General features: G+C 47.0%; 1 protein-coding gene across 1 annotated transcript in view; it reads left to right on the top strand.

Annotated features, from left to right (window-relative positions):
- Positions 1–14,033, top strand: part of PLXNA4 (plexin A4) — a 421,883-nt gene that overhangs the window by 255,044 nt on the left and 152,806 nt on the right. Inside the window, exon 4 of the mRNA XM_035021130.1 lies at positions 12,628–12,759. Within this exon, the coding sequence (XP_034877021.1) occupies positions 12,628–12,759 (132 nt within the window). The remainder of the gene's footprint in view (positions 1–12,627; positions 12,760–14,033) is intronic.

Below are 14,033 nucleotides of genomic sequence, written 5' to 3'. Positions count from 1 at the left end.
TCCGGCTGACCCACCAAGGTTTCCAGCCTGTACCTTGCACATGAGTCTCTTTGCAAGGGTGCAGCAAGAAAGGCTGATTTTAAATATTTTGCACTTGAGATGTGCTGGTTTGAACCTTCTTCTGGCACTTCCTTCATATCAATCATATTGACTTCCCTTTTTATTTCTTTGACATCTTTCTCTCCTCAAGTTTATCTTCTTCTTTGGGTCGGCACCCAAACAGGTGGGGAAGGGAGGGAGGCCGTTGTTCCCGATTCCTCCACGTGGGGCAGCGCAAGGTGCGATCTTGTAATGGCAACCTAGAAATCATCGTTCACTTTCGTGGGTGTGTAGCGAGAGACCCAAAGGGACCCATTTTCCCAGCAGTGTTTGGTAACACAGTGTGGGATCTGTGCACACACGGGGCTTGTCTAATTAATTACTGTTTACACTCTTGCCATTCCCTTCGAATCCTTTTCCTCCTGGCTGGAATCAGGAAATCAAAACAAAGCGCCCTCATTGTGCTATTCTGGGGCAGCCTAAGCAGTGTGAGCACAGAAGCAGGGTCTGAGCCCACATCCCAAGCCCTGGGAATTGAAGCCGGGAGGAGGGGCTGCGGCATGTCATCGAGTCCACTATGGTGAGACTGGGGTCTGGGCTGGACAGTCGCAGCACCTCTCCTGCTGCTGAATTTCCCAGGGAGAACAGCCCCCAACAGTTTGGGTTCCTTGCTGTGCAATAAGGGAGCTCTGCTCTCGGGAGGACAAATTAAGATGTTGATGAGTAGTTTGAACATTTCCATCCATTCATTTGTTCAACCAGTGTTTATTGAGCACCTACTACGTGGCATGGCTCAAGAGTTTGGGGTGCATCAGTGAACACGAAAGATAAGGACGTCCACTCTTGTGGCATTTACATTCTAGCAGGGGAGCCCAACAATAGTGTAATAAATAGTGTAATAAATAAATCACATGGTATGCAAGAAACTGACAAGTGCCATAGAAGAAAGAAAAGTGGAACGGGGAAAGGAGATGGAAATGCCAGAGAGGCAGGGGGGCGATTTTAGAATGAAAGTGACATTCCCGGGGAGCCTCAAGTGACGTTACCTGTGAAGTTCTGTCTTCAGGTGTCCTCGGTTTGGGGCCAGAGGAATATTGACAGTAAGCGAGTGCCTGGAGCCCCAGGGAGCTGCCCTTGGCAGAGGATAGACTTGCAGCCCCTGAGTGTGGCCGGAACTTGGAGATCACCTTGTCCACCGTCCTACAAACCAGGCAACTCTTCCCCCAGGCATGTGGAGACATGGTAGGGGGTCCTTGGGGCCCTGGAGAGCTTGAACCCCACAACGGGCAAATCACCACAATGCTCAGACCTGATACTGGTGTCCCCACTCACCGTTCCCAGTCCCTCCTCATCCATGCACCTGCCCCCCGACACTTGGTCACAGACTCCTTTTTTTTTTTTTAAAGATTTTATTTATTTATTTTGACAGAGGGAGACACAGCGAGAGAGGGAACACTAGCAGGGGGAGTGGGAGAGGGAGAAGCAGGCTTCCTGCCGAGCAGGGAGCCCGATGTGGGGCTCGATCCCAGGACCCTGGGATCATGACCTGAGCCGAAGGCAGACACTTAACGACTGAGCCGCCCAGGCGCCCTGTCACAGACTTCTAAAGGGAAAGTCCTAGAGGCCGTGTGGGAGTTAAGACATGGCCTCATCTGCAGAGACAGAGAGAGCCTGTGTGTGAGCACATGTGTGTGTTTGTGTCTGTGAGTGTGTGCATATGTATAACAGTTCCAACGATGGCAGCTCAGGCCCTGAGTTAGCTTCTCAGGTCATTCATTTACTCATTCATTTATTCATTCATTCATTCATCAAAGGAGTGCTTCTGATGGGCCTGATGCTGGCACTCTAGGGCGTGCTCCTTCCTTCCACCCGCTGTTGAGCCTGCGTGGCAAGATGCTGAGTGACAGTGACCAGGTTATGTCGCTTAGAGTCTTGGGGGGCCAACTGAATAATCTGCATAAATAAGATCCAAAAGGTTCATTATTTTTCCTCCTGAGAGACACAGCGGCCCTAGAGTGACCCAGGAAAGCAGATCCTGGTCACTCATTTCCCACCGAGGGTCCTCCCTGCCGTTTCTGCCTCAGTGGGAGACAGATCAAGGCCAGGACAGAGAGCTAGGACCCCTACGAGAGCCAAAGTTGTGTGCTCAAGGCTCTTGAGAGGAGCAGAGCCTGAATCCTTCCCCTCCCTCCTTAGACGCCTCACCTGCCCCCTCTTGTTGGCACCCTGCCTGCCCCAACATGGACTCCATCTTGCAAACTGCCTGGTCTGCATGTCCTTGCACAGGAGCCCCTTGAGATTCTGGGAACTTTGGAGACATGCCTGAAAGGGAAACAGGCCTAACTCCAGCTCTGGCACTGCCTAAATGTGGGGCATCTGTCTCCACAAGCCCTGCCCTCGCACCCCGGCTCTGTGAAGGTGGCCTGGCCATGGGGCCACCCACGTCACCAGGTGGATTTCCACTGGCCTCTGTGTTTGGGCTTAAGGGTCTAGATGGAGAATTCAGAGTGTCCCAGGGACATCTGTCCCAGGGTTTTATCGGCCCCGCACCACCTGCCCCTCCAGTTGCAACTCCATTGCCAGGCCTGCCAGACGAGACCCCACCCTCTCCTTCTCATGGCTGGGCCCAGCCCAGAAATCTGGCAGGGTAGACCTTGACCAAGAAGTCTGGTTTGGGGAGGATGTGAAAGGAAAGCCGAAAGGGGGGGTGGATACCGGGGCTTGCCTGCATCTTTAAAGATGAATGGCACTGTCTGCTCATTAGGGAGATTATTCCAAGCAAGAAGGCAGCCAGAACGGTCTAGTGCAAGCATCTGCCTGCTACTGGGAGCCGATATTTATTGTTCAATCCTTCAATGGATGTAAATCAACAGCCCGGCCCAGATAATGTTCCAGTAAACAAACAAGCAGCTGCCAGGAGCTCCCCGGATGGCTGACCTTTGTGGAGGCCACCCTGCTGATGTTTTAATAGCGCTCTGCCTGGCAGCGCAGACACGCACCATGCCAGGGAGGAAGAGAGGTGGATGGCTTGGAGGGAAAGGGGGCCGCGCTGCCTAGGAATAGCCCGGGCTGCAGACCGAGCAGGAGCGGCAGGGTGCACCAGGTGGGGGATGCCTGCGCACCAGAGTGGGTGTGCCAGTGTGTGCCCCCAGGGGCACGCGTGCCTGTCCCGGGTAGCCCGCCTACAGGGGAAGGCGCTGTTTGTGCTAGACACCAGGATGGAGGACCCTGTGTGGTCCAGGCAGGAGGACTGAGGTCCGGTCATTTTGTCCTAGTGTGGTCTCACCCACTGTCGCCTCTCTCATCTTTACTGAAGTATATGTGACAAATAAAAATTGTATATATTTGAAGTGTAGGATCTGATGTGATGTTGTGATATATATATATTATATATAATATATATATACATTGTGAAAACACCTACGACCAACCTTGTAGCCAATTTCAAGTATACACTATGATCATATTGCTGTATATTAGATCTTTAGAATTTATTTATCCTGTATAACTGAAACTTTGTACCCCTTGACCAACATCTCCCCATGCCCCCTTCCCCCAGCCCCTGGTAACCTCCATTCTACTCTCTGCTTCTGCGTCTGACTATTTTAGTTTCCACATAGAAGTAAGATCGTAAAATATTTGTCTACCTGTATCTGGCTTATTTCACTTAGCATGATGCCCTCCAGGTTCATCTATGGTGTTACAAATGGCAGGATTCCCTTCTTTTTTTTTTTAAGATTAAATAATATTCCATTGTTTGTGTGCATGTATGTATGTGTGTATTATATATATTATGTCTACACACTGTATCTATGTGATATATAAATCACATTTTCTTTATTCAGTTGTCAACGGATGTTTAGATAGCTTGCATGTTTGGCTATTGTGAATAACTCACTGGTTGTTCAATATTGAAGCTCTTCCCCATGATTGGCAGTTAGCTGTGCCCCCAGAGCCCCGAGTGCCCACACCATCCAGGTCCTGCTTTGCCCGCAGCAGTCTTGCCTGGTGCAGCGGGGAGCCTCTGAGACTATGCCCTGTAGTATCTCTTTTGACCGCTTGGTTCTCTCTCAGCTGTTCTCAAGTGTTCTCAACTGTCCGCCGGGGTACAGGGCATTCCTGGCATGCAAGAGGTGTGCCCAGAGTGCCTGCAGCCTGAATGTGGAAAGAGAAGGCAGGGGTACATCAAACAAGCTTGCCGAGTGCTAGGCTAGAGCAGAACCTGGCCCACACAACTGCGCGTTGTAACTTGCTTGGACTGATGGGGACCACGCAGCCGGGTGGAGCTTACAGCTTGTGAGCTCCAGAAAAGCAAAGATAGTGGGACACAGGCATCATGCTATGAAATGAAGTTCCCAGGAGACACAAGGGTGTCAGCCAGGGAATGGAGTAAGATCTCAACTGAGGGCACCCCTAGAAGGATAGTTGGCCGCCAAATTATGAGCAAGGTCACTTGGAGAGCGCAGATCAGAACACAGGGATGACAGTGATCTAGAATTGTGCCATCCCATAGGACAACCACTGGCCACACGTGGCTATTAAACCCCTGAAACATGGCTGGTCCATATTAAGGGTTGCTGTAAGTATAAAATACATACACATCAGGTTTCAAAGATTTAGTGTGAGGAAACGAATGTAAAATATCTCACAATTTTTTATACTGTATACATGCAAATGTAATAATACTTGGGGCACATTATGTTAGATAAAATAGATGATTAAAATGAATTGTAATTAATTAATCAATTTTACCTATTTCTTTTTTAATGTAACCATTAGTGGAAAATGTTAAATTTCACATGTGGCCCACATTTGTGACAGGCATTATATTGCTGTTGTCTGGTGCTGGTTAGAAGAACATTCCATTGGGTCTTTGGTGAGACCTGAAGGGACACCACACCCGACCACAGAGAACACATTTACACTCAGTCTCCTCAGGACAGGGCTGTGTGAAGACAACCAAATTTCTCCCTCTGACACCCTTTTCTGTATTTTTACTCTCACCTCTCTTGGCCAATGTGGATATGTCTTTATAAAATCTGTTCTTACCACTGATTTTGCTACTCCAGGTCAACCTTCCTATGGACTTAAGAGATTTTGTCTCCGAACGTGGCTTTCGAATAAATCTGATATTACCCACTATGTGTTTTATCAGTCAGACTCTCAGAGTTAGAGGTGCCATGTTGGTAGCTCTTTGTCGTATGGCTCACGTGCTCCCTCAAGCCTCGCTTTGGGGCTGGGCTGATAGTTCCTGGTTACACCCTAGTCAGTGACCAGATCTCCTGGGAAGAGGGAACAGAGGCCTATGAACATCCTCAGTTGTAGCACTTGCCACTGGCCTTATTTGTGTAGTATCTGAGCCCTTCAGGAGACAGGCTTCCTTGGGGGGTAGGGCAAAGACCCACCTTTCTCCTCCAGAAGCCAGCTCCGAGCCTAGAATACCATAACATTCCATGAATGCCCTATAGACAGCGAATGAATGTGGAGGTTCCCTCTTTCAGGGGACATGTGGGGTCAGGATGTGATAGCACTCTGATTAGAACAGCATCTTCTAAACACCCAAATTTACATTAGCAGCTTCTTTACATTTTCTATCTTAAAAAAAAAAATCAACTTCTGTTTCCATCCTTCCTCACTGCTTAGGTGATCTACAAGTATCATCTGCGTTGTGTAAAATAATAAATCTTGTTTGTCCTGGTATGTACAATAATAAATCTCATTTGTTCTTACTATCACCTCACCAGCTTTGGGGTGGCCCCTGTGTTGGCAACTGACCCCGTGCCACTGGCCAACACATCTCCTTTGATCTCAACTATGCCTTTATGGCTTGAGGCACCTTTCCTAGGCTGTTCTCCAGGTGCAGGCATCTGGATTATGTTTCTACCTTATCAGGGGTGGACTGAACATGATATTCTGTATTCAAGTGAACTTGGCCAGGAGAATGGCTTCTGTTGGTCTGTTTTCCCCTGAAATCCCATTTGAATGCTGCTTGACATGTTGCTGGCCATTCGGGCTACTGTGGAGTATGGGGAACAGTGAGTGATGACCTGACCAGTCCTTTCTTGGTCCTGCCTCTCGCTTTGAGTAATTCTTTGGTCTCACCTTGATCAGCTCAGGGTCCATGGTCCCACTGGTAGAATGTGGCTGGTTTTTCCCACAGGGAGTTGACCACTTATGTAGTAACTACTCATTTTTCCCCATCTTTATTAAGGCATAAGTGACAAATAAAAATTATATATATTTAAGGTATACAACTTGATACATGTACGTCTTGTGACATAATTGGCACAATCAAGCTAATTAGCATATCCGTCACTTCACATAGTTACCATTTTCCTTGTGGGTGTGATGAGAACACTTAAGATCTACCTTCTTAGCAAATTTCAAATACACAAATCAGTATTATTAACTCTAGTCACATTGCTGCATGTTAGATTTTTCAGAACTTATTCGTCTTGTGACTGAAAATTTGTGCCACTTGACCAACATCTCCCCATTTCCCCCAACCCCCAGCCCCTGGCAACCACCATTCTAGTCTTTGCTTCTAGGAGTCTGACTATTTTAGATTCCACATATAAGTGAGATCATGCAATATTTGTCTTTCTATGTCTGGCTTATTTCACATAGCATAATTTTCTCCAGGTTCATCCATGTTGTCGTAAATGGCAGGATTTCTTTCTTTTTTAAGGCATTATTTTCTATATATATATATACACATATTATATATTTATAAAATATATACATATGTATGTTTTGTATATATACATATGTAATATATATGTGTGTATATATGTATATGCATATATGTGTGTGTGTGTGTATTACCTTTTCCTTCTCCTTTCACCTGTCAATGGATATTTAGATTCTTTCCATATCTTGGCTATTATAAATAATACTGCAATGAGCATGGGATGCATTTATCTCTTTGAGATACTGATTTTGTTTCTTTTGGATAAATACGCAAGAATAGGACTGCTGGATCATAAAGTAGGTCTATTTTTAATTTTTGAGGACCTTCCATACTGTTTTCCATAGTGACTGTACCAATTTACGTTTTCACCAACAGTGTGCAAGAGTTCCTTTTCCTCACACCAGCTTTTTTGCCCATATGCAGCTCCCCTCCCCAGTGCTCACTGAGGATGCATCATCCTTCTTAGTTCATCTCCATCACTGGCCTTCTTGCTGTCCCAAAGAGCTCAGAATCATCTGCATATTCTCTTGCTCCCTCCTCCAAACCACTTATACAAAATATTAAATAAAACAAGTCATAACACCAGTGCTTGGGAAATGCCCCCGGCCCCACTCCTCCATGCAGAAACGTGTCTTTTTCTGTCTCTAAGTCGGTTCTCTCTCCATGGTCAAACTGCCCAAAGTCCCACAGAGACTCATTATTTTTAAATGCCTTTTCGTGTGGAACCTTGTCAAAGGCTTTTGGAAAATCTAAATCGCTAAGAGGCAAGCACTTAGCTAAGAATTGGGAGACCTGAGCTCTAGTCCTGACTGTCATTGGTTTATCACTGAGCTTTGGGCAAGGCACAGAACAGCCCCGACCTCGGTTTCTTCATTGGCAAAATGAGAATGATGATGTTAGTCGTCAACATCGTAAAAATCTTACAACCATCCAATGAGACGATGTTATTTAAGAATGCTGTGCAAGCAGCTAAGGAAACAGTCAACAAAACCAAAAGACAACCGACAGAATGGGAGAAGATATTTGCAAATGACATATCAGATAAAGGGCTAGTATCCAAAATCTATAAAGAACTTCTCAAACTCAACACCCAAAGAACAAAGAATCCAATCAAGAAATGGGCAGAAGACATTTTCAGACATTTCTGCAAAGAAGACATCCAGATGGCCAAAAGACACATGAAAAAGTGCTCAACATCACTCTGCATCAGAGAAATAGAAGTCAAAACCTCAATGAGATACCACCTCACACCAGTCAGAATGGCTAAAATCAACAAGTCAGGAAACGACAGATGTTGGCGGGGATGCGGAGAAAGGGGAACCCTCCTACACTGTTGGTGGGAATGCAAGCTGGTGCAGCCACTCTGGAAAACAGTATGGAGGTTCCTCAAAAAGTTGAAAATAGAGCTACCGTACAACCCAGCAATTGCACCACTGGGGTTTTACCCCAAAGATACAAATGTAGTGATCCGAAGGGGCACATGCATCCCAATGTTTATAGCAGCAATGTCCATAATAGCCAAACTACGGAAAGAGCCATCAACAGATGAATGGATAAAGAAGATGTGGTGTATGTATATATCTATATATAGTAGAATAGTATACAGCCATCAAAAGAATGAAATCTTGCCATTTGCAACGACATGGATAGAACTAGAGGGTGTTATGCTAAGCGAAATAAGTCAATCAGAGAAAGACAATTATCATATGATCTCACTGATATGAGGAATTTGAGAAACAAGACAGAGGATCATAGGGGAAGGGAGGGAAAAATGAAACAAGACGAAACCAGAGAGGGAGACAAACCATAAGAGACTCTTAATCTCGGGAAACAAACTGAGGGTTGCTGGAGTCGTGGGGGGGTGGGAGGGATGGGGTGGCTGGGTGATGGACATTGGGGAGGGTATGCACTATGGTGAGTGCTGTGAATTGTGTAAAACTGATAAATCACAGACCTGTACCCCTGAAACAAATAATACATTATATGTTAATAATAAAAAAAAAGAATGCTGTGCAAGGTAACAAACAAAAACATAAGGGATCATTATCTGAAAATTTACACCAGCATCGTCTTCATTCATATGCATGATTCCCTCCCACAAGAACTGTAGTAGGCACAGACGTGGTTCCTCCCACACTCCTAGGGTGACGTTTGCGTAACGTCAACTACTTGCACTTCTTGAAGGGATGCAGGTTTATACAACCAAAAGAACCTGGTTCAACATGTGCTGGTTAGTATGTAAACACACGGAGGCACGGACAGAATCAGTCCGATCTTGGTAAGGATCAAGGCCATGCCATTCGCTAGATCTGTGACCATGAGCAAGTTACTAAGCCTCACCTGTACATGGGAAGATATTGATGCTTACCTGGCAGAGTTAGGTGGTTTACATGAGAAGTTAGTACGTGTAGACTGCCTGCAGGAGACCTGACACACAGTAGCCGCTCAGTTATTGGCAGTTCTCGTTGCTATCGCTTACGTGAGGCCAAAGGAGCCAGCAGCTGGACCATCCTACCTAAATTTTATGATTGTCCATCATTCAGCCAATCCTACCACAAGCTCCTTTTATCCAAGATCTGTGTGAGATTCTTTCAGCAGGTGGGTGAATGGATGCTTTCCTTTCTGTTTTCTGAAATAAGTCGTGGACTGGGGAGAGGTATGGGGAGAGGGAACCCTGCCTGCCTTTCCAATGACTGATTTCCCATCCAGGCAGAGAGTGGAAGGGGGTAACATAACCTTATCCCGCCTCCCTGGGGAAGGCCCATGAAAATGTGCCCCAGGTGCTCCCTGGTCCATCCCTCTGTCTCCGCCCCCCGCTTACCTGGTTTCCTCTGATGTCCACCGACATCCAGCACATCACCTTGTGCTAAAGAGCAGGGAGCTGGGGCCCAGTGATAAAGAAGATTGATCGGGCACTGAATCCAATTTCCCTTGGGGATCAGACCACAGGCACTGCATGGGATACATATCCACCAGCAGTGCCTCAGGGAGCCTGCTCCTGCCGGCAGCCTGAGGGGGCTGGAGACCAGCCAGGATGTTCAGTATCACTCTTGTCACTCGTCTGTTGCTGCTCCAGAAGTGACTTACAGCTGGGGATGAAGCCTGCCTGGGCTGGGGGCCAAGGCCATCGCCACAGGGTCAGACTTGGGTGGTAATCCCAACTGGTTTTGCCTGAACTCTCATTTCATTCAGATGAAGGAAGGCCCTGGCCAGGATGGACATCTGGGGGCGTGGGGGTGGGCACAGAAACAGGAGGGCTATTGGATTCTGAGGAATTTTGCTTTTCAGAGCTAAAAGTATTCTCTTTCTATTCCTTTATCAGTTTTTGTTTGTTTGTTTTAATGAGCTTCATAAGAAATCAGCAAAAAGGACTTTCAGCTGCATTCATTTATTTCTTCATTTTTAAAATAAATATGTGTCAAGCTCGAGTATTTCAGCATCAAAATCAGGAATGACTGGCAAAAGCCTCTGGCATCATATAGACCAGAGACAGATGCTGACCTCAGCCCCCTGCCTTTATTTAGGTGGCACGCCCCAGCAAATGAACATGAAACCCACCAAGGAACAAGATCTCATGTAATGGGGTGGCAGGAAAAGCGTAGACTTCAGAGTCGAACTGGATTCTAATTCTGTCCCCAGATTTTATAGCTCAGGCTAATTGTTTAGTGCACCTCTGTCTCATTTTCCTCATTGTTTGTATCTGTATAGCAGTTAGGACTTTTGATGTTGCAGAAAAGCCTTTTTATTCTTTTAGCAATAAGGAAATAACATGAGTAACTAGAAAATCCTGACAGAGGGCAGGCTTTGGTGTCATTTTGATTCAGTGACTCAGGGACATCACCAAAGACCAATTTTTTCCCATCTCTCTACCTAAACCTTTCCTGGCTTCAGCTCCCCTCTTTATGACAAGAGGGCTGCCCATAGCTCTTGGAACCGGCTGTTTCTTTGATGTGTTGAGGGTGAGGAGAAATTTTCTCTTCCTGATCACAAAACACTGTCCCTGCTTTGCTCTGAGTGCATATGTTGATTGGCTTGGGCCTGTTTTCTTCAATCACTGTGGCAACAGAATGAGATTAAACTGATTTGCTCGTGCCCATCAGGGAGCACCCCCTGCCCCTGGGGAAGCAGGGGGTGCGTCCAGTCTTGCCCCTAGGTGAGAGAGGGTGGAATGGATGGTGGAGAGGCCATGGAAGTCAGGACAAATGACCACTAAGCCCACAGGATTGAGAGGATTACACCAATAAGGAATTGCGTGCAAAACCATTTCTTAGTGCCTGACGTCTAGGGAGGGCTTAAAAATTGTGCTTAAGAGGAAAATAAACAAATAGAGCCTGGAACAAACCTAAAAGCCAACACATAAGCCACAAAATAAACTAGTGTCAGAGTTCAGTGAATTCAACAGAAACGAAGGGTAGCAGACTTTCAGATGAATTGATGTCATCAGTTGGCATTAATGTGGTGTCCCTTCTGTAATTCATTTGCTCTGAATAACTTCTCTTCTCCTTGAGCTCATGAGAAGTTAAAAATTAAATATTAAAAATTAAAAGTAAGAGTCCATAATGGGAATATATGGAATATAATTTTTTTCTTTAGTTTTGTTACTGAAATCTCTAAAATTACATGGTGGGTACCTTACAGAGTCTTATACGTATAAATGGCATCTAATCAAGTTCCGTGATCCCCTAGCTATTGCCTCTCCCTGTCTCCCTCCAGATGTTTGGTCCCAACTTAGGTGGGTGGTATTATTAGTACTGGGCAGCGATTGTGTTGAATTTATGAGCCCAGACTTGTAATGACTCTGATTCTAGAGACCTGGGCCAGCACCCCGGGTCAGATGAGCACCACGTGGCATTGAGAAGCCCCTGTCTTTCTAGATTTGTCCTCCCCTCTGGGGGCTGTGGGCAAAAGTCTCTCCTGGTTGTCTCCACATTGTCCAAACAGTTCTAGGAAGGCCTGAGAATGGCCCAGGGGTGATCTACTATGCTAAGTGTTCTCGGAAGTTTGGGGATGACTCATGCCCAACGTGCATTTTCCTGGAATGTTCATATCCCCTTCCCTGGGGACATGAATAGAACCTCTGGGAGGTCTCAAGACCTACATCTACTCCTAAGCCTGAAGCAGAAGCCCATAGTTAATGGCCAGAATGAGCCCACTCAGTGTGAAACTTCCGAGGTTGGCTCCTTGCCTGATTCCCTTCAAAGGTGTGGCAATGATAACTGGGTAGCCATTTCAAAGAATCAGCCTGCATCCTCACACCCGCTTATTTTCTGAGAACAAATCTAGCAAATAATATTGCCTTTCTGGGGCGCCTGGGTGGCTCAGTTGGTTAAGCGACTGCCTTCGGCTCAGGTCATGATCCTTGGAGTCCCGGGATCGAGCCCCGCATGGGGCTCCCTGCTCAGCGGGGTGTCTGCTGCTCCCTCTGACCCTCTTCCCTCTCGTGCTGTCTCTCATTCTCTCTCTCAAATAAATAAATAAAATCTTTAAAAAAAAAATATTGCCTTTCTGTTACATGATGATACTCTGATCTGAGGCAGCTTCAGTTACCCACTGTTCACCCAATCCCCAGCCCCCGCTCCCCAATACCAGCCCCATCCTCTTCTCCAAAGATGTCCAAGCCAGGCCTCGAAGACTTAAGCCTGAGGCAGAGGGAACCAGAGAGGATAAGGCCAGGTGCTTGGTGGGGCCTGGTTTGGTCTCCTGCCTTCCCTTCTCTTTGCCTTTCCCAGCAGGAGGCCCATGCCAGGGGGCTTCTATTCAGGGCCTGGCCTCGGCATCTCAGAGGCAAAGCTCACTGCCTCTCCCTTAGCTGTTGGGAGGGTCTCTGGGCTGAAGCTGGACTGCGGGCAATATAGGATCTGAACGCATACCATCTCTCCTCTCTCTCTTCTCCACAGATCCGTGTGGATGGGCCCAGGGGCAATGCCCTCCAGTATGAGATGGTGCAGGTAGTAGAGCCCGGCCCAGTCCTCCGGGATATGGCCTTCTCCAAGGACCACGAGCAACTCTACATCATGTCAGAAAGGCAGGTAAGGCTCTTGGGCTCTGTTAGACATCTGTCTTGCAGCTAAGTACTAGCCTGTGGCTCAGTAGAAACCTACAGGAGGCCAACTGCAAAGAAGCCAGTTGATTTATTTGGCTCAGTGTGTATCTTTTTGGTTATACTGCCTGGGGACTGAGGCTGAGTGCGCTGAAACAGGGAATAAAATATCAAAACATCTGGGAGTCTAGAACAAATCCACTAACTTCAAAGTGATGGGTGAATATAGATTCAGAGCCAGCATTTACTGTCTTTTGAAGAAACATGGTACAAATGCCCAAGTTGTTTGTCCGGATTTCCCCTACACAGAGTATAATCTCCTATCAAGGTCACCTTCTTGGACCCTGGAGGTCTATGGCGGGCAAGGATTTGTTGCCCAAATATCTTAGTTGAGGGAACATCATAGAATAGTCAAATGGATGGAGAGTCAAAAAACAGGGTCTCTGTTGTGTGAAGTAAGATGATACAGCGTGTGTTCTGAGCCTTTGTATGTACCTAGACCTCTAGCATGAAGTTCCAGCAAATTCCATGAGGCCAAGCCAGGCAGAACAATAGGGTACAGGGATTACTGGTAACTGATACTGAGTAAGAAGTAGCAAAGTTGGGCTTGTTTCTGGAACTCAGCTGAGTACTAAGTAAGTTCTTCAGGGGTCCTTGGCTTATTCCAGGACTCATGTGTCTACAGCAGGCAAAGGTAGATATGTCATCTTGAAAATTCCATATATTTAAGAGTATGTCTGGAGTGCCCGAATTCACAGCCCAGTGTGTTCTACCCCCACAAGACACGCCCACCTTAGGAGTGGATCTGCACTGCCCTGCCTTGCCCCTCTCACCTCTGTGTGGGATGGGTCATTCCCAGGAGCTGTCCCTCCGGTCCATGAATATGTATGTGACAAAGGCAGCCGCCATGAGGGGCACCTCCCATCTCTTATTCATCTTCATTAGCGAGGCCTGAACTCCCCAGAGGACCTTGCTGACAGAGTCTGGATTGTTCTGCCTGTCTCCTCTCTGCAGAGTGAAGGAGATGAATGCCACATTATGCCACCCACAAGGCTTGGGCATTATGCCTTGGCAGCCACAGCGGCTCCACCCTCCCCAAGAGCCCGATGACATCTTCTCTGGGTGAGGGACTCCCCACGCAGCCACACTGGGACCCACTGTGGTACCTTCACTGAGGCTGCCCTGGCTTGGGGATTGCCTGATGTGGGGCCGACAGAGGAACATTTGACCCCAGGAGCCAGGACAGGGTATGAGGCTGCTCCT

Source organism: Mirounga leonina, unplaced genomic scaffold (assembly GCF_011800145.1).
Source record: "Mirounga leonina isolate KUSES-001 unplaced genomic scaffold, KU_Mleo_1.0 Mir_174, whole genome shotgun sequence".
Taxonomy (NCBI): Eukaryota; Metazoa; Chordata; class Mammalia; order Carnivora; family Phocidae; genus Mirounga; species Mirounga leonina.
This window is presented reverse-complemented; position numbering and strand designations above follow the sequence as displayed.